Genomic DNA, 17,990 nt, shown 5'->3' on the forward strand with positions numbered 1-17,990 from the left:
GTCCTGAAAGAGTATCCCACCCTCACAGAACATCACCAGCTCCAAGCCGATGCCTCCGCGGCACCGTCTAGAGGCTGTTCCATCCCCCTGTCAGGCCAGCAGCTGCAATGTACCATAAGCTATGATAGGACCAGTGGATTCCATGGCCCTGCACCCACTGCTGCGTCTCCTTTGCTGTGTATCGGCTCTCTTGGTCTCAAGCACTGTAACGTGGGATTCTGTGTCAATGAGTCAAATACTTGGAAAGCCCTCAGAGAGTGGTGCTGGGTGGGGCCCCGTGGGCAGGAAAGGCAAACCAATACCCAGAATATGTGTCAGTTCCATCGACGTGAGTCACTGCTCCTTCCACAATGGAAGATGTCCAGTATAAATAATTTGCCACCACGTGACACAGGATGGCTCCATCCTGGGGGCTCTGCGTTGGTCTCTGTTGCTGGCAGACGGGCTTTGGTGCGTGAGGATCTGGCCCAATTGCCTCTTGGGGGTCAACAGTTCACTGGCTGTCGTCTTTAGCCCGTTGAGTGTCACGGTCGGGGAAGACTGGGAGAGGGCATCTAGAAGAGTCATGCTAACGCTGGAGTAGCGTAACTTGGTCCTGACTACCAGGTTCGATTCCCGACTCTCTCACATAACAGCTGTGTGCCCTTAGGCGAGTCACGAAACCTTTCTGCGCCTCAGTTTCTTCATCTCTAAAATGGGGATAATAGCTTCCCTACGTCTTGGGGTCACTTAGAATATTACATGACAATGGATGTGAGGTACCCGCCACCGAGCACTCAGGGAATGTTAGCACGTGTCGGGTCTGCCAAAGGCTGTGCAGCTCAGGTGCCAGTGTGATGGACGTTGGACTCTGTGGGTAATTATGGAAAGAATAAATGGGGACGGGAGATGTAACCACGGGGAATGAACTCAGGAACAAATCCCCAGACTCTTTCTGCCACTTCGAGGCTGGAAGGGCATCGAGTGACTCTCCGTTCTCTCCAGTCCTTCCTTCCCTATTCATTATGGATCCCTCCGGGGCTCTGCAGAGTAGACATCTGACATGCACTCCTGGACCTAGGATGGGCTTAAAAACCACCGAAGCTTGAGCCAGAGGCCATTAAGCCAAGCCCATAAATCTGGGCTGTCAGGAGCTTGTGGCCAACGTCCTCCACGTCTGGACCAACTCCAGAAATTCCTGCAGATGCAGCCACTGTCCCATTCATGAGCCATTCATTGACCAGGGGACAGTTTTCCCCTAGGGGCAGGAAGGAATGCACTCACAGACGTACGCGTTAAATTCCTCTCCCAGGGAAATGACAGCAGAACCAGCTTCCAGACAGCTACCTGGATTTTCTTCCCACAAGAGGGAAGGGAAAGGAACTACGTGTTCAAAATGTCCAGTGATTCTTGTCTGAAACGGTGCAATGAGAAGCGCTATTTTCTATGTCTTCTCTGCAGTTTCTGGAAATGTCATCAAAGGTATAAGAAATAGAATAGATCTGGAACAGTGCTGGAAAATAAGAAAAGGGGGCCATCAGCCAACCAGAAATTTTGAGGAACCTCTGAAAGATTGTAGGCAGATGAGATTCCAATGGCAGACAAACCCACCTCCTAAAACTGCAAAGGGAAGAGATCTTCAGGGAGAGAGGCCAGGACACCAGGGGAATAAAATTAAGGACACAGAGCAGCTGGGAGGGTCATTGCCCCTTACCCTTCCATCGTGAGGGTCCTCAGCTTGCCTGCCTGCTCCCTACCTCCGCCCCCCAAATGTCATGCCTCCCCACTTAGCTGTTCCTTTACTTAACCCCACCACAGCCCTTCTGTTTGTTTATTGAGCTACGACGTTCGAGGCACTGGACCATGTGCTTTATCCACATGACCATTTTAAAACTCTCAAAACCTCAAGACACAGGTATTAGTATCCCCATTTTACAGATAAGAAAACTGGGGTTTTATTTTTTTTTATTTTAATGTTTTTTTATTATGTTAGTCACCATACAGTACATCCCCGGTTTCCGACGTAAAGTTCGATGATTCATTAGTTGCGTATAACACCCAGTGCACCATGCAATACGTGCCCTCCTTACTTGGGTTTTAAAGATTAAATTAAGTAGCGTGCCCAAGACCACACAGCTAACGAAGGGCAGAGCTCCGATTTAAACATCACTTGACCCTGCAAATATATTCTCTGAAATACCCCACTCTAGAGCTCTTTTGTCCACGAGGAGAGCAAATAAAAAACAGAAACAAAATTACAGAAGAAATATTTAGCCACCCAAGGGAGCCACTGGCTTTCCAGCACTTCCACTCCTGCCATTTATATAAAAATAATCATGGCTTAATTATGCACTGTTCTTAACTAGTTATAAAAATGGCTCCCTTAAGTTCATTATTTGGAAACATTTAGTTGAAGATTTTTTTTTTTTTAGTGGAAGATATTTTTATGTAATTAAATGCAACAAGAGTTTCTGTTCATTTAGGCTTTGCTCACCACCTCACAAAACCAAATGAATAAGACTTTGCTGTATAATTTTTAAAAGTACAATAAGCAAGAAGTCCTTATAAGGAATTTTTAGTATAAATACATATTATATTATTTAAAGTGCAACAGGTCCTTATAATGAATTTGAGTATAAGTACAAGTGATATTATTTAAAATTAAAAATTGTTAAAAATTTAAATTAGAAATGGTTTTTCTTTCAGTTTTATCCATGTGTAACTGACATCCAGCACTATACATTCAAGGCGTACAGCGTAATGACTTAACCTACACATCTTGCAAAATGATCACCTCAAGAATTTTAGTTGACGCACGTCAACTTACCTATAAACTATATTACTAATAAAGAGCCCATCCCTCAGCCCTGATCTCTGCTTTTTTATGTGCTTCTTTCTATCCCTCTTTTCATTTTTATAATTTTTTAAAAGGTTTTATTTTATTTTTTTAAATGTTTTTTTAATTATGTTAGTCACCATACAGTACATCCCCGGTTTCCGATGTAAAGTTCGATGATTCATTACTTGCGTATAACACCCACTGCACCATGCAATACGTGCCCTCCTTACTACCCATCACCAGCCTATCCCATTCCCCCACTCCCCTCCCCTCTGAAGCCCTCAGTTTGTTTCTCAGAGTCCATATTTTTAAGTCATCGCTACACCCATGTGGGGCTCGAACTCACAACCCCGAGATCAAGAGTTGTGTGCTCTACTGACTGAGCCAGCCAGGTACCCCATCCCTCTTTTTCTTCTTTCCTTTATTTCTTCCCCCAAAGTAGGTGCTTATATTGGCTCTTGGTGGTAATGATAACAACATTAATAGTGCTGATGATTATCATCATAATGTCCGTTGAGTGGTTACCAAGTGCCAGGCACGATGATAAGGGCTCTCTTCACACTACCTCATCTTGTTCATTGACAATTCTATCATCCCCAGTTTACAGAAGAGAAAACTGAGGCTCAGAGATCGTCAAGTGACTTGCTTAAGGCCAGATGGTTATTAAATGGAGCGTGGAATTACCTCTTGCTTTGTAACAAAGCACCCCGACGCTTATGGCTTAATAACAATTTATTGAACTCACGATCCTGCAGTTGGGCCGTGTGGTTGTTCTGGGCTCAGCAGGGCTCGCTCATATGTCTCCAGTCAACTGGTGAATTGGATGGGGGCTGGCTGGGCTAGCACGGCCACCGCCGACTCATCTATGCTCCACGAGCCTCTCAAACTCCAGCTGGCTAGCCCGGGCACCTGGTCACGTAGCACCCGGGCAGGGGTCCAAGTGAGCAAGCAAAAGCTGTAGGGCGTCTTCAGACCCAAGCTTGGAACTGGCACAACATTACGTCTGCAACATTCTAGTGAACGAGAGCAGGTTGCAAGGCCTAGGTTCAAGGGATGGGGAAGTAGACTTTGCATGGAGTGACCTGCAAGGAAGCAAGACACAGGGAGGGAAAATCGTGGGGCTCCTTGTGCAAACCATCTTCTGCGTGGGGAAACTTGGGTTCAAATCCACGCCCGTCTAATGCCAGAGCTCTTACATTTGAACAGATGTCGTGAAAGGATTCTGAGCTTATATAGTCAGAAAGTCCTGGTAAATCATTCATGTCCACTGGGCCCCTGGTACTGACTTGGAGATGATTCTGGCGCTGTAGAACTGGAGGTTTGAGCGGTTTCTGTTCCCTTTAATTAGGACAGGAAAGAGGGTCACATTTAGGAGGCCCAATAATTACCTTTCCTGTCTATAGAGGAGCGTCAAGAGGGAGGAGACTTTAACTCAAGGGGGAAAATGAGAAGGAACTCAATTTTTATCATTACAAAGTAATACATTTTTGTTTTAGAAAATGTAGAAAATGCGGATAAGCATAAAAAATGGTCGTTGCCTCTAACTGCAAAACATACACAACATGTATGCAAGAGATAGGTTGGCAAGACGGCCGATTGTTTATTGTTTTCAATAGAGGGCGCAGTGTGTTTCAGCAGAAGTGCCGCCTAGCTAAGAGCCTGAGACGGCAGCCTGCTTGTGTCTTAGCCACACTTCAAGGTTAATAGTCCAGGTAGCTGCCCACCTGTTCCCCCTTGAAGAGTCTTCGGATTGGTGTCTAGATAGACCTTGCTCACAGACCTGTCCTTGGCACTGCTCTTCCCCCTCCAGACCAGGCAGAACTGCCAAATGGAGATCACAGGTCATTTCTTTCCAAGCGCGTGATCCAAATGGCAAGTCTCTAATTGCCAAGTGCTGTAAATGTGATTCTTTTCAGCGGGAATTTATTCACGCCAGTGTCAATTGCTTCTTGGCGTTGCTACTTTCATTGCTCATTCTTCTGTTCTTCAGTGTGATTGTAATAATCACCATACTTTGGATGAAGATCAAAGAGCTCGTTTTCATAATGAACTGCTATAAATAATGGCCGAGTGGGGGGCACAACAGTTGCAGGAAAAAATGTTCCTTGTGGCATAGGTGGCAAAAACAAGAAATTGAAAACAATCTAAGTATTAATCAGCAGGGTTGCAGCTGTTTATAAATAAGGCAGCAGATCTACGTATAATATAGAAAGATTTCCAAACTCTTATTGAAAGCAGATCCCGACACAGAGATGCTAGGGCCGGTAGTTTAGTCTGGGAGATCCTGCAGCACGCATCTCCAGGTTGTCCCGTTCAAGGGATGAGAGAAATATCGTTTGTTGAGAGCTGCTCCTGGGAAGCTTCAGTTCCTTGGCACTCCTGGTCTGCCATGGAGGTTGGCAGAGTAAGCTTTAATAACCAGAGAAAGCACTCAGGGGAGAGTTGCAGGTAGTGACAGTTGGAAACTAGACGGGCGTGCATGGAAGTGGCAAGAATTGGGGCATTTGTACGGATGGGACATGAACAGTGTGTTGCGTGTGTTAAGGAAAGGAGGAAGGAAGGAAGGAAGGAAGGAAGGAAGGAAGGAAGGAAGGAAGGAAGGAAGGGAAGGAAGGAAAGAAGGGAGGATGGGGCGAGGGAGGAAGGAAGAAAAGAGGGAATGGAAGGAGGTAGAGAAGAAGGAAGGAAAGAGAGAAGGACGGGAAGGGGGAGGGAGAGAGGAAGGAAAGAGAAAGAAAGAAAGATGGGAGGGAGGAAGGAAGGAGGAGAGGGAAGGAGGGAGGAAGGAAAAAGGGAAGGAAGGGAGGAAGGAAGGGAGGAAAAGAGGGAAGGAAGGGAGGGAAGGAGGGGGAAGGGAGGAAGAGACGTAGGGAAGAGGAGAGAAGGAAAAGGAAAGGAAGAAAAAAGAAAAATATATTGCTTAAATTTATTTATTTACATAGAGAAAGGGTTGGAAGGTTGCAAAGCAAACTCCTGGTTGTTATGGCTTTGGGGGAGTGGAATGGAAGTAGGGGCAATGGGGAAGAGGAGGAATGATCATATACTCTGTATACTTGTGAATTGCTTGATTGTTTTACAATGCAAATGCATTCAGGTACCACTTCTGTAACTAAAAAAAAAAAGAGAAAAGAAAAAAAGACTGTATGCTATAGCTTCGTTATAAAAAGAAATCCTTGCCATCTAAGGACAGGCATAACTTTGCCCTTAGAATATGCTGCCGCACGTTTTTGCATGGTTAGTAGTTTAGTTCGGTGGAGGAAAGGTAAACATGCTTCTCATTTTATTATTATTATTGATTTTTTAAAATAATATAAGCACACCATTTGGAGAATAGCATAAAAAATTCAAAAAAGCCATCCATGGTAATCGCTATAATCTTGATCCCCATTCTCAGAGCTGAGTTAGTGAAATTCCTAATGGTTTTTGTTGAGAGAGCTACTTGTGGGCATATAAATTAAAACAAGTTTTTTGGGAAGCACTTTGGTATTATATATCAAAACCCTTAAAACTATGCATGCCCTTTGACACAAATTCTACTTAACAGGGACCTATCCTAAGAAAACCACGTGAAGGGGCGCCTGGGTGGCACAGTGGTTAAGCGTCTGCCTTCAGCTCAGGGCGTGGTCCCGGCGTTATGGGATCAAGCCCCACATCAGGCTCCTCCGCTATGAGCCTGCTTCTTCCTCTCCCACTTCCCCTGCTTGTGTTCCCTCTCTCGCTGGCTGTCTCTATCTCTGTCGAATAAATAAATAAAATCTTTAAAAAAAAAAAAAGAAAACCACGTGAAGACAGAGATGTTTCCAGCGTAAAGATGTTTATGGAAGTATTGTTTATAATGGCGAAACCATCCAAATAGGGAAGTGGTTGATGGGCTACCAAATATAGACAGATCTGGGTTAGAATTTCGAATTTTGGCTCTTCTACTTACTAACTTACTAGCTGTGTGATCCTGGTCAACTAACAATTTATCTGACATAGATGTAGAGATGAAAATGAGAATCTAAGTCTCTCTCTCTCTCTCTCTCTCTCTCACACACACACACACACACACACACACAGGATTATCAGTATCTACCCCATTGATTTGAAATGTTTGAGTGAGATAATTCATGTGAAACATCTAGAAGAGTGTTTGGCACATAGTAGGTCCTCAATAAAAGTAGCTATTATTAAGAAAAGTATGGACATGCCTATGATAGAATATATGTGTGTAAGAGGAATTTAATGGCATGGAAATGCTATTTGTAAATCAAATAAAAAGTAGGGTTCAAAATTCTTGAGTATGATCTTAGCTACAGAGAGAGATTGCGAAAGAGAAAGGGAGAGAGGTAAAGACAAAAGATCAAGACAGGAAGAGAGAATATACTAAATACTTATACCATGAATTAAACTGGTGATATTGACTTTCTCTTCATACTTGTCTCTGAATTGAATATATCTGAACTACTAAAGCCCTAGCCTTTTCTCTGAGGCTCCTAAGAATTCTTCCTTCTTTGGGCAGAGGTTTCTTTTATCATAACCCCAAGAAGGAGTCCTGGTGATAGAACTGTTCCTAAATCTCAATGGTATCGCTAAGACCAACTTTTCAAATGTCAGATGTTATGCAGGGAAAGACATCATTCTGGTGAGGCAGCTCTAATTGTTCGAGAGCAATTCTAGGAGAAGGTTGCAGGTATGAGCCATGAGTAGCAGCAGCTGGGAGTTGGGCAAACTGAACTACTAGAGGGATCCCAGGAGATCTAGATGGGTCACCAGCAACATCTGCCTCTAAAGGGTCGATGGGAATTAGCCTCTCTCTACCCCGTCTCCCTTGTGAGGAGCCCGGAGAGTAACATGAAGTCATCTAGTTGCTCAGATGCTGGACTTAGGTGGGAGATGTGGGAAAAGAGAAGGTGTCTTCCTCGCCAAATGGGAGGCAGCCTGGGGAAGAAGTTTAGAGCTATCCTTCTCTTTCCATCATGGCCAATGGCTGAGGAAGTGAAAGGTAGGGGAAGGGGGCATGAATGCAGTCGATGGAGGAAGCAGCTAGGAGAATTAGAGCATTGTTACAGTCAGCAAACAAACTGAGCAAATATGAAATATATTGAGAATAATGAGGCCTGGGTGTCTCAATGTTAGAGAAGGGAATTACGAACATGGAAACTGGGAGGGCTAGAAAGAACCCACCTTTAGAAAGTGGGCCTCCTGGGTGACTCAGTCGGTTGAGTGTCAGACTCTTGATTTTGGCTCAGGTCATGATCTCGGGGTCGGGAGACCGAGCCCCATGTCTAAGCTCCATGCCCAGCACAGAGTCTGCTTGTCCCTCTCCCTCTGCTCACTTGCATGTTCTCGCTCTCTCTCAGATAGATAGATAGATAGATAGATAAATAAATAAATAAATAAATAAATAAATAAATAAATAAAATCTTAAAAAAAAAAAAAGAAGAAATTCGGAAAGCTGTGGCAGTCTTCTTACTCAGTCCCGACCTTAACTCCTTTCCTATGTCTCTACTTTCCCAGGGTGACGCTGTACGCTGAGTTCCTTCCCATGAAGGCCAGGGCCAAGTGTATTTTGCTGATTGAGGTAAGGAGGGTGGTCTGGGTTTCCCAAGAGTGCTCAGTCTCTGAGCAGGAGATCTCTTAATTCAATCTCTTAAAAAAAAAATGGTGGCAGGCCAGTGGTAGGTCATTCTTGGACTGGAAATGGGTTTTATCTGAAAGCTGCTGCCGAATGGTGTACCCTAAGGGGACCAAAACTCCTGCCCCTCGTCCATATCATCACCTTCCAGCCCTGTGTGTATCCAGGCTCCCCTGTGTCTTGTGTGAGTGGCCACCTCTGTAGCCTAGAGGCCGCCTTACAATGCCCTCGGTCCAGCTGGTCCCTTTCAAGCCTTCTTTCCGCCGGGGTCTTGTGACCCGTTTTCTGATCATGATCTGGAAGCTCTCGGGGCAAATATGTAACTGCCCAATGGCTCCATGCAGTGGCAGTAGGGTTTATTTGTCCCTTCTGGACACTGATGTCCACAGCGATGTAGTGATGCCACTCTCTAGTCACCGCGATGACAATATTAATGACATGAACCCCACAGCCCAGTTTACCACCCTGACTGCATCTGTCCCTGACCAGTAAGGATGGTAGTCAGCTGGTACGGAGGGTCCAACTGTTGAAACATTGAGGGGTACCTGTGCCAGCAGATCCTGGTCGCTGATTACCCCTCATCACCAGACACCCTGTCCTCTCCTAGGACCCCCTAGAACTTCCCTTCCCATGATCTATAAACTAAAGAGTTAATGCCGTGTGTGTGTGTGTGTGTGTTGGGAGCAGGGGCTGTATGACCGGTGTCTGGTATCCATTCTGGTTGGTCAGTACTGTATCAGTTTGTTGGACATTTTGACTATCACCCCTGGTTGTCAGCAACAGAAATAGACTGTGGTTAATTGAAGCAAAAGGGGATTTTAGGATGGCTCTTATAGGCTCTCAGAATGGATGGGGCAGTTGAAGGACCATGTTTGTCAACGGACAATACTTGTAGGGTCCCAGCAGGAACCGGCATACTCAAATTAGGGTAATTTGAAGAGGGTTTGATAAAGGGACTCTTTCTAAATAGCCCCAGGCCTGAAGTACCAGTTGCCAGGCAAAGGCAGGAAGTAATTAGCGGTCCAGAGAGAGAGAGAGTTGTTCTGTCGAGAGCTATTGGACAGGAGCTGTGACCTTCTGCTAAGAGGTTCCGGGAGCCCATGAGCACCGTGCAGAGAGGGAGCCGGGGGAATAAATGCCCCAGCCTCTCTCACCTTCCTCCCTCCCTCCCATTTCTGTGGAGCTCCCCATTGGCTGCACCCAGCGGGAAGCCAGAAGACAGGGAGCCCATGGAGGCAGTGCATTCAGAGAGCAAGGTGGTTACGGATGGGAAGTGACTGGAGGAGGCACGCAGAAGATATTCAGCCCCGCAGGGAAGAGGCAGTTGTGACAAAGGATGCTAGGGCCCTAGCGGGCAAGAGAGACGATGTCAGTAAACAAAAACCAATGTGTCCACTACCATATTGACCTCACACGAGGTGGTATTGCTCTCTTTCACAGAGCTGCCACACTGGACACTCCAGTGGGTACCATGCCAATATTGTACCGTGTAGATGGCACCCTCGGGAGACGGACAACATGGTGGCCCTGGTCCAACCACGTGGACCATAGGACAAGTGGTGGCCATTCTGACGGCAGACCCCAGCACCCCTTACCCATATCAATAGTGTCATCTACAATGACGCTGACATTGCTCATGCGCTGACCATGCTGCTCCCATCACTGGTCCCGTTTTCCCATACCAGGTCTTCTGGGCCATTGGGACCGTGTTCGAGGTCATCCTGGCGGTGTTTGTGATGCCCAGCCTGGGCTGGCGCTGGCTACTCATCCTCTCGGCTGTCCCGCTGCTCCTCTTTGCGGTCCTGTGCTTTGTAGGTATCCTTTAAGACATCTCAACCTTTGCCTCTTGGCCTCCTGCTGTTCACTGTATTTCGGTGGGGAGGGGGTGGGGGAGGGCACCGTCCTGTAAGGATTATTTTTAAGATTTTTGGGGGGGGGACTCTGACAGCAACACCAGTTAATAATAATAATCACAACAGCGATCATAACTGCATGAACCCATTCCAGGCACTGTGCTAAGCACCTTGTCTGGATTATCTCACTTAACCCTCTCGACAACCCTAAGAGATGGGATCTATCATTATCCCCATTTTATGGATGAGGAAATGGAGGCACAGAGAGGTCAAGTAATTGCTCAAGGTCACACAACCAATGTAGTCAATGACAGAGCCAGCATTTGAAGCCAGGCCTCTGGCTCCAAAGGCCCCACCCTCAAAGACTCCACACCCAGGTGAGAGTATGTGGCTGGGACCCAGTGTTCTGTTCACCCTAACCTGCCACACCTGTCCCCACAGTGGCTGCCGGAGAGCGCAAGGTACGATGTGCTGTCCGGGAATCAGGAAAAGGCCATCGCCACCTTAAAGAGGATAGCGACTGAAAACGGAGCCCCTATGCCGCTGGGGAAACTCATCATCTCCAGACAGGTCCGTGCCCGGCCCACTGTACGTGGCGTGAGTGTTTGTGCACCTGCGTGGGAGCGTGTACTTGGTGGGGGGGGGGGGGTAAATCCTGAGACATGCAAAAAGAGCAGAAGCAGACCAATTCTCCAAAAGCCAATTTTCCAGAATTAACTTGGTAATGTATCTTTTTATCAAAAACATGTTTCAAGGATCATTCTTTTTGAATATAGGTAGTAAATAGGAGTATATTTTTCCCAATGTATATATTAATGAGCGTATTTCAAAATATATTCAACAAATACATTCTCAAATATATTCAATAAACGTATTTAATGAGTATTGTCTTTTCATTCAAGAATGTACTAAAATATATATTTTTATTCACAAAAGCAATATTCACAGGTAGACTAAACCACCTATAGCCCATAATCCTTTTTTAAGCATTTAGACATGTTTAAATAAGCAAGCATTTCTCAAACTAAGAAAAATATATTCGTTAAATATATCTAAGAAGAATATAATCACAGTCATAGAATATACTCTTCTTTTAAAAAAATATTTAATTTATTTATTTGTCAGAGAGAGAGAGAGAGAGCAGGGGGACCGACAGGCAGAGGCAGGAGTAGGCTCTCTGCTAAGCCTGGAGCCCGATGTGGGCCTCTATCCCAGGACCCTGGGGTCATGACCTGAGCTGAAGGCAGATGCTTAACCAGCTGAGCCACCCAGGTGTCCCTCATAGAATACACTCTTAAAAAGAACATTGTAGAGTAGCTCAGTCTGTTAAGTGTCTGCCTTCAGCTCAGCTCAGAGGGGAGCCTACTTCTCTCTCTCCCCCTCTCCCACTGCCCCTCCCCCTGCTCATGCTCTCTCTCTCTCGTTCTCTCTGTCTCTCAAATAAATAAGATATTTTTAAAAAGATTATAGAGCAAGGATTTGATAAAGTGGCAAATCATATGAAATTGGCATGTGGGTCATTTACCTGATCAATCTTTTGGCACATTGGCCTCTGGCGAATTGAGTTTCAGCACATTAATTTTTGTGCTCTTGACCTAGAACTGGCTTAAGCGGGGCATGAAGTGGTTAGACACCCCTTGGACTGACTGCCTGCTCCCCAGGTCCATGGGACTTCCTGAGAGTCCTCGGCGTGGAGTCTGCTTCCTGGCTCCAGGATTTCAGGCTGGGGTCGGGGGCTGCAGAATGTCTCTGTCTTGGGGGAGTCAAGCTTGTAGACATTGCTGGGTCCTGGCTGGAGAGCCTCACTGGGCCGGGGGACTTTGTGCTATGGGATCGAGTCCTGGGTGCTCGGATTCTGAACGTGCAGCCCGCGAGCAGCCTCCCTCCCAGCCGTGGGTGCCCACCAGTCCCAGGCCAGTGCCAGCACGGCCGGAGGAGAGGAGAGCAAATGGCATGTCCTTGTCTTGAAACAGGAAGACCGAGGCCGAATGAGGGACCTTTTCACACCCCATTTTAGATGGACAACCTTGTTGCTATGGTTTATATGGTAAGAGCTGTTTCTTTGATCCCCTTCACCCGTGGCCTGTTTTGGGTTCTGTTTTTTTTTTTTTTTTTTTAAAGATTTTATTTATTCGATAGAGACAGCCAGCAAGAGAGGGAACACAAGCAGGGGGAGTGGGAGAGGAAGAAGCAGGCTCATAGCGGAGGAGCCTGATGTGGGGCTCGATCCCAGAACGCCGGCATCACGCCCTGAGCCGAAGGCAGACGCTTAACCGCTGTGCCACCCAGGCGCCCCTGGGTTCTGGTTTTTCTGCGGTGCACAGAGAACTATTTGTTCTTAGGCAACAATAACAAAATTCATCACTTTCCTGGTCTCTGCCTTATCCAGGTTATCACCTGAACTAGTATTTTCTTAGTCTTTTTCTTTAACTGGACTCACTTCTGACTTGGATAAATGTCTTTTTTTTTTAATTATGTGTTTATTTCCAATATAGTTAACATACAATGTTCTGTTAGTTTCAGGTATACGATATAGTGATTCAGCGAGTTTATACGTTACTCAGTGCTCATCACGATAAGTGTCCTCTTAATCCCCATCACCTATTTCATCCCTCACCTCACCCACCTCCCCTCTGGTCACCATCAGTTTGTTCTCTCTAATTAAGAGTCTGTTTTTTGGATTGTCTCTTTTCCTCTGTTTCGTTTCTTAAATTCCACATATGAATGAGATCATACGGTATTTGTCTCTCTGACTGCCTCATCTCAGTTAGCATTATATTCTCTAGCTCCATCCATGTCATTACGAATGGCGAAGATTTCATTATTTTTTATGGCAGAATAAATATTCCGTTTGTGCGTGCACGTGTGTGTGTATACACACGCCACGTCGTCTTTATCCATTTATCTACGGATGGACGCTTGGGCTGCTTCCATAATTTGGCTATCGTAAATAATGCTGCAGTAAACATAGGGGTGCATGTACCCTTTTGAATTAGCATTTTTATATTCTTTGGGTAAATACCCCGTAATGCAATTCCTGGGATCATAGGGTAGCTCTATTTTTAATTTTTTGAGGAACCCCTATACTGTTTTCCAGAGTGGCTACACCAGTTTGCATTCCCACCAATAGTTCACAAAGGTTCAGATAAATGTCTTTTAAGAGGGAATTTTATATGTCTGATTTAAAGAAAAAAACCTTAGTTGCAGACCTTAGATTTTCAAGAGAAATACGGTTAAAAGTAGACTGACTGATGATTTGCCAAGGCACTGAATTGTTGCATTTAATAGAGAGACACAGAGAGAGGGTAGGTGTTCAGGACTCATCAGCAAGTAAGTGAGACTAGGAAACCATCAAAATACAGTTGACCATGAACAATGCTGAAAGGGGGTTCAAGACGCAGCCCCCGAGCTGTCCAAAACCTTTCGACTCCCCCAAAACTTAACTAATAGCCTCCTATTGACCAGAAGCCTTACCAGTAACATAAACAGTCAATGAACACATATTTTGTATGTTGTATGTATTATATATTGTGTCTTAGAGTAAGCGAGAGAAAAAGAAAATGTTTTTAAAATCATCTGGAAGAGAAAATGCACTGGAAGTAGTATACTGTGTTTATTGAAAAAAGTCTCTTTACAAGTGGCCCTGTGCAGTTCAAACCCATGCTGTCCAAGGGTCAACTGTAATTGAAAGGAAATGTGAAATGAATTTTTGTCACAGTGACATTTAAGGTGCATGCTCCGTCCAGTTGCCTTCCTGGCCCATATCTCCTTGGATGCCACCAGTGCATGGGGCCCACCGTGTTTGGGGAACCACTAATTTGATCAACACGGCATCCTTAGAACTTTCAGTCCTGACCCTGGTCTATTTTCCTTAAATAGCAGCCATTGGCGATGTCCGGATGTGGGCAGGATGGAAGGGAGGGATTTGTACAGAGTGATGACCTGAAAATCCACAACTAGTTGAATCTCAGCTATTCTTTGCGCTCTCTTTCTACTGATTTACAGCGTGAACAGTGTGCAGAAGGGGCCTGGCTACCACTCTGCATTCTGGTTTAACCGATTCTCACTTTTCCCGTGCACCTTTGAGTAGACGTGCTAATTAGCAGGGGATTGTCCTAAAAGTGGTCAGTTGCAGGGAAGTGGAGGCGAAGACTTTGATAATATACAGAACTGCGTTCTAGCTTTGTCCCTGCACTCCTAAGAGCTGAACCAGGCATTAATGAAACACCTGCTGTGTGCCCAATACAACTGTGGACTCTGTAGGATTTTTTAAAAGGGAGTGGAGGTGGGAGTTGAGGGTATCTGTCTTTGCATGATGCTACCCAAATACCGAAGTAATTAATTGGAGACTAATGTTTGTGCACTATAGAAATTGCTAAGTTTGCTAGCACATATTGCAACCCAAGGAAATTAATCACTGTGGTCTGATTATGACAGTTCCCACATAACTGTACTATAGGATGAGAATGTTCTGGTCCTACAGACTTGAGTGTTATAGTTCCTGGGACAATCAGGAATTAATTAACTGTTTCATTCTGATCTGAAATTTTAGGGGAGTCTGCAGAATCCACACTTGTACGGGGCACACAGCAGGTGTTTAATAAATGCTTGGTGAGTTGATTCAGCTCTCAGGAGTTCATGGGCAGAGCTGGAGCCCAGTTCTCTATATTACCAAAGCTTTCCCCTCCTTTTCCCTCTTCACATTGACCAACTTGGCCCAGAAGCCCTGATAGATGTCAGTCATGACTGTGTTCTTCCAAATTTTGGTTCCCCAAACTTGTTTTCCCTATTGCCAGTTGAATAAACAGCCTTAGGTGTTCTCTGTGATATAATACAGTTCTTGGTCTTTCAAAGGACACAAGATCACATCCCTTTATCACATCGCTATGCTTTGTACCTGCTGTTTTCCTGCTCAAGGGTCCCAGGAAAGCCCCCAAGGGTCCAATGTCGCCCATGCCCAAAGACTGGTCCTCGCTGCTATAGACACAAATCCTTCTTGAGGGGATAAGGAAAGGGGACTTGGCATTTCTCCGATCATTTCTTTACCTCTTCTTGCTTCCTTTCTGGCAGGTTTTCCAATGCGTTTTCTTACTATGGATTAGTTCTGCTCACCACTGAGCTCTTTCAGGCAGGAGATGTCTGCAGCAGTGAGTATCATACTGCCCTCCTCCCACCACACTCGGTCACACATGCATGCGCACCCCAGGTTCCACCTCTCCTGAGCCTGGCCGTGCACCAATGCCAGTGACCCTACCCCACAGACTCCCGGGAGAAAGTCTCTGCCAAATCTGAGCATAGAAGACCCGGACGGTGGTCTCCAAGATACTCTGCAGAAAGCTGAATAATCTCGTCATGTTAGAAGTGACATTACAGCAGAGTCATAGCTTATGTCATTTAAAGGGCTCAGTGAAGTACAGCATGAGTTTGATGGCCATGACCCTATGCAGCAATTCTCACGTGCATATGAAGCCTGAGAACCAGGTTGGATCTCAACCCTGGCCACTCAAGAGAATCACCTGGAGGAGCGTTTATTTTTTCTTTTTTAAAGATTTTATTTATTTGTTTGAGAGAGCATGTCTGCGTGCAAGAGAGAGCATGAGCAGCGGAGAGGGGCAGAGGGAAAGGGAGAAACAGACTCCCCGCGGAGCAGGGAGCGCCATGCGGGGCTCGATCCCGGGAATCCGGGATCACGACCTGAGCCGAAGGCAGATTCTGCTGTGCAGCTAGAGGTGGGAACCGGTGGACGAAAGGAATAAAATAGAAAGCAAAGTCTATATGCAGATGTCTGGGCTTTCAAACCATTCTATCCTTAAGAATAGGTTCCTAGCCTTGAACCCGGGGTGGAGGATAAAGGGATCAAGTTCTTGCTTGTCTGTGGGATTTGCCCAGTTATGCTTTTTCATACTAAGCCTCTATAATCTTCATTCATCGTTTGGTTTATTGGTGTAAGGATTTAATGCGTGGTGGCTGAGCTGCAGATTTGGGGTTTGGTATCGAGAGAGTATAAATCGCCTGCCCTTAACAGTGGACCCACTGAAGCAAAGCAGAGGATCCCGAGGAATGTTACAAACCAGGGGTTGACAAGCTTTTTCTATAAAGAGCCAGGTAGTCAGTATTTTAGGCTTTGTGGGTCGTACGTCTCTGCCTTTGGAGCAGGAAAGTAGCTGTGGACAATAAGTTAATGAACAAACATTGCTTGTGTTCTGATAAAACCTTCGTGAATGCAAATTTGGAGTGCATATCACTTCTATGTCATGAAGTGTTATTCCCTCTGATTTTGAAAAATCATTTTAAAATGTAAAAACCACTCTTCGCGTGCAGGCCAGGCAGAAACAGGCAGGAGACCAGAGTTGACTTGCAAGTGACAGTTTGCCAACTCCCGTTTAAAGCTCTGTCTATACCTGGGAGGGAAAGTGACCCTGTGGAACGAGCCCAAAGCTAGAAATCAGGGAGCCTGGGTTCTAGCACCAAGTAGTTGTGTGACCTTGGACAAGTCATTCATTCGATATTTTCTACATGCCAGGTACTACTTTAGGCCATTAGGATACATCAGTGAATACAAAAGACAGATATGCCTACCCTGTAAGCTCATATTTCGGTGGGGAGGGAGAAAAAGAGAATAGTGTAATAAGTAAGTAGATATCACAGTGTGTTGGAAGGTGATAGGTGTGTCAGAGGAAAATATTTAAAGAAAAGGTGAAACCATGCCTTTCCTACAAATATACAATGAACACATGTCAAAGATTTTATTTTATTTAACTCATCAATTACTGAATGAACCAGTTAAGAACCATGAAAAGTCTGAGGCTTTACCCATTTGGAAGCTAACAAGTTAGCCTTCCACACCTTCCACACCTTCCACACATGCCTGCAAAAGACACAACACTCCTGGGTCAGAGACAAAGGACTTTGTTACTCACGGCAAGAGCAGTAGCTGAAGTGTCAGCATTTCCTTACACCAGTAAGGAGCTCCCATTCCCATTCCCGCACGGTGGTGGGAAGTGGGAGGCCACATCTGCAAAAGCAGTGGGTTATGTCACCAGAGAGGATCTCTGAACATAGGGCACCTCGCTGTCTCCTACTGGATGGTAAAGGCTTAAAGCAGGTAACGCCTGCTCTTGCCCTGCGGGGAGACAGCTTGCCATTGAAGGCCATAAGCAACCTGCCCCTTGCTCCAGAGGTAGACACTTCCTGTCAAAGTTGTTGGTTAAACAAACGTCCTTGAAAAGGTAATCCAGAACAAAGACAGTCAGTGTCTTTGCTTATAAAACATGCAGAAATGCGAGCAACCCGTGGAGAATTGTCTACTAACGCCGGCAAGAGGTCACAACTGGTTCAAAGGAGAATTAAAAAAATACGTGTATATGGGCGGTCAGACATGCTGAGAAGTCTTTACAATTAGAGGCACCACTTGTCAGTATGCATAAAGCAGTCATCAATTGCATCACCAGACACAATTTGCATTTTGATGGACAAGAATCATTTGCCTTAATATCAATATTCTATAAAGATTTTATTTATTCATTTGTCAGAGAGAGAGAGCACAAGCAGGGGGAGCGGCAGGCAGAGGCAGAGGGAGAAGCAGTCCTCCCGCTGAGCAGGGAGCCTGATGTGAGACTCAATCCCAGGACCCTGGGATCATGACCTGAGCCGAAGCCAGGCACTTAACCGATGGCGCCACCCAGGCACCCCAAATATCAAT

General features: G+C 45.5%; 1 protein-coding gene across 1 annotated transcript in view; it reads left to right on the forward strand.

Moving 5' to 3' along the window:
- Positions 1-17,990, forward strand: part of LOC103678300 (SV2 related protein) — a 51,422-nt gene that overhangs the window by 21,518 nt on the left and 11,914 nt on the right. Inside the window, exons 6-10 of the mRNA XM_008707633.2 lie at positions 8,318-8,381; positions 10,121-10,246; positions 10,730-10,858; positions 12,262-12,335; positions 15,359-15,435. Coding sequence (XP_008705855.1) covers positions 8,318-8,381; positions 10,121-10,246; positions 10,730-10,858; positions 12,262-12,335; positions 15,359-15,435 — 470 coding nt within the window. The remainder of the gene's footprint in view (positions 1-8,317; positions 8,382-10,120; positions 10,247-10,729; positions 10,859-12,261; positions 12,336-15,358; positions 15,436-17,990) is intronic.

This window comes from Ursus maritimus, unplaced genomic scaffold, assembly GCF_017311325.1.
Source record: "Ursus maritimus isolate PB19 unplaced genomic scaffold, ASM1731132v1 scaffold_33, whole genome shotgun sequence".
NCBI classification, from domain to species: Eukaryota; Metazoa; Chordata; class Mammalia; order Carnivora; family Ursidae; genus Ursus; species Ursus maritimus.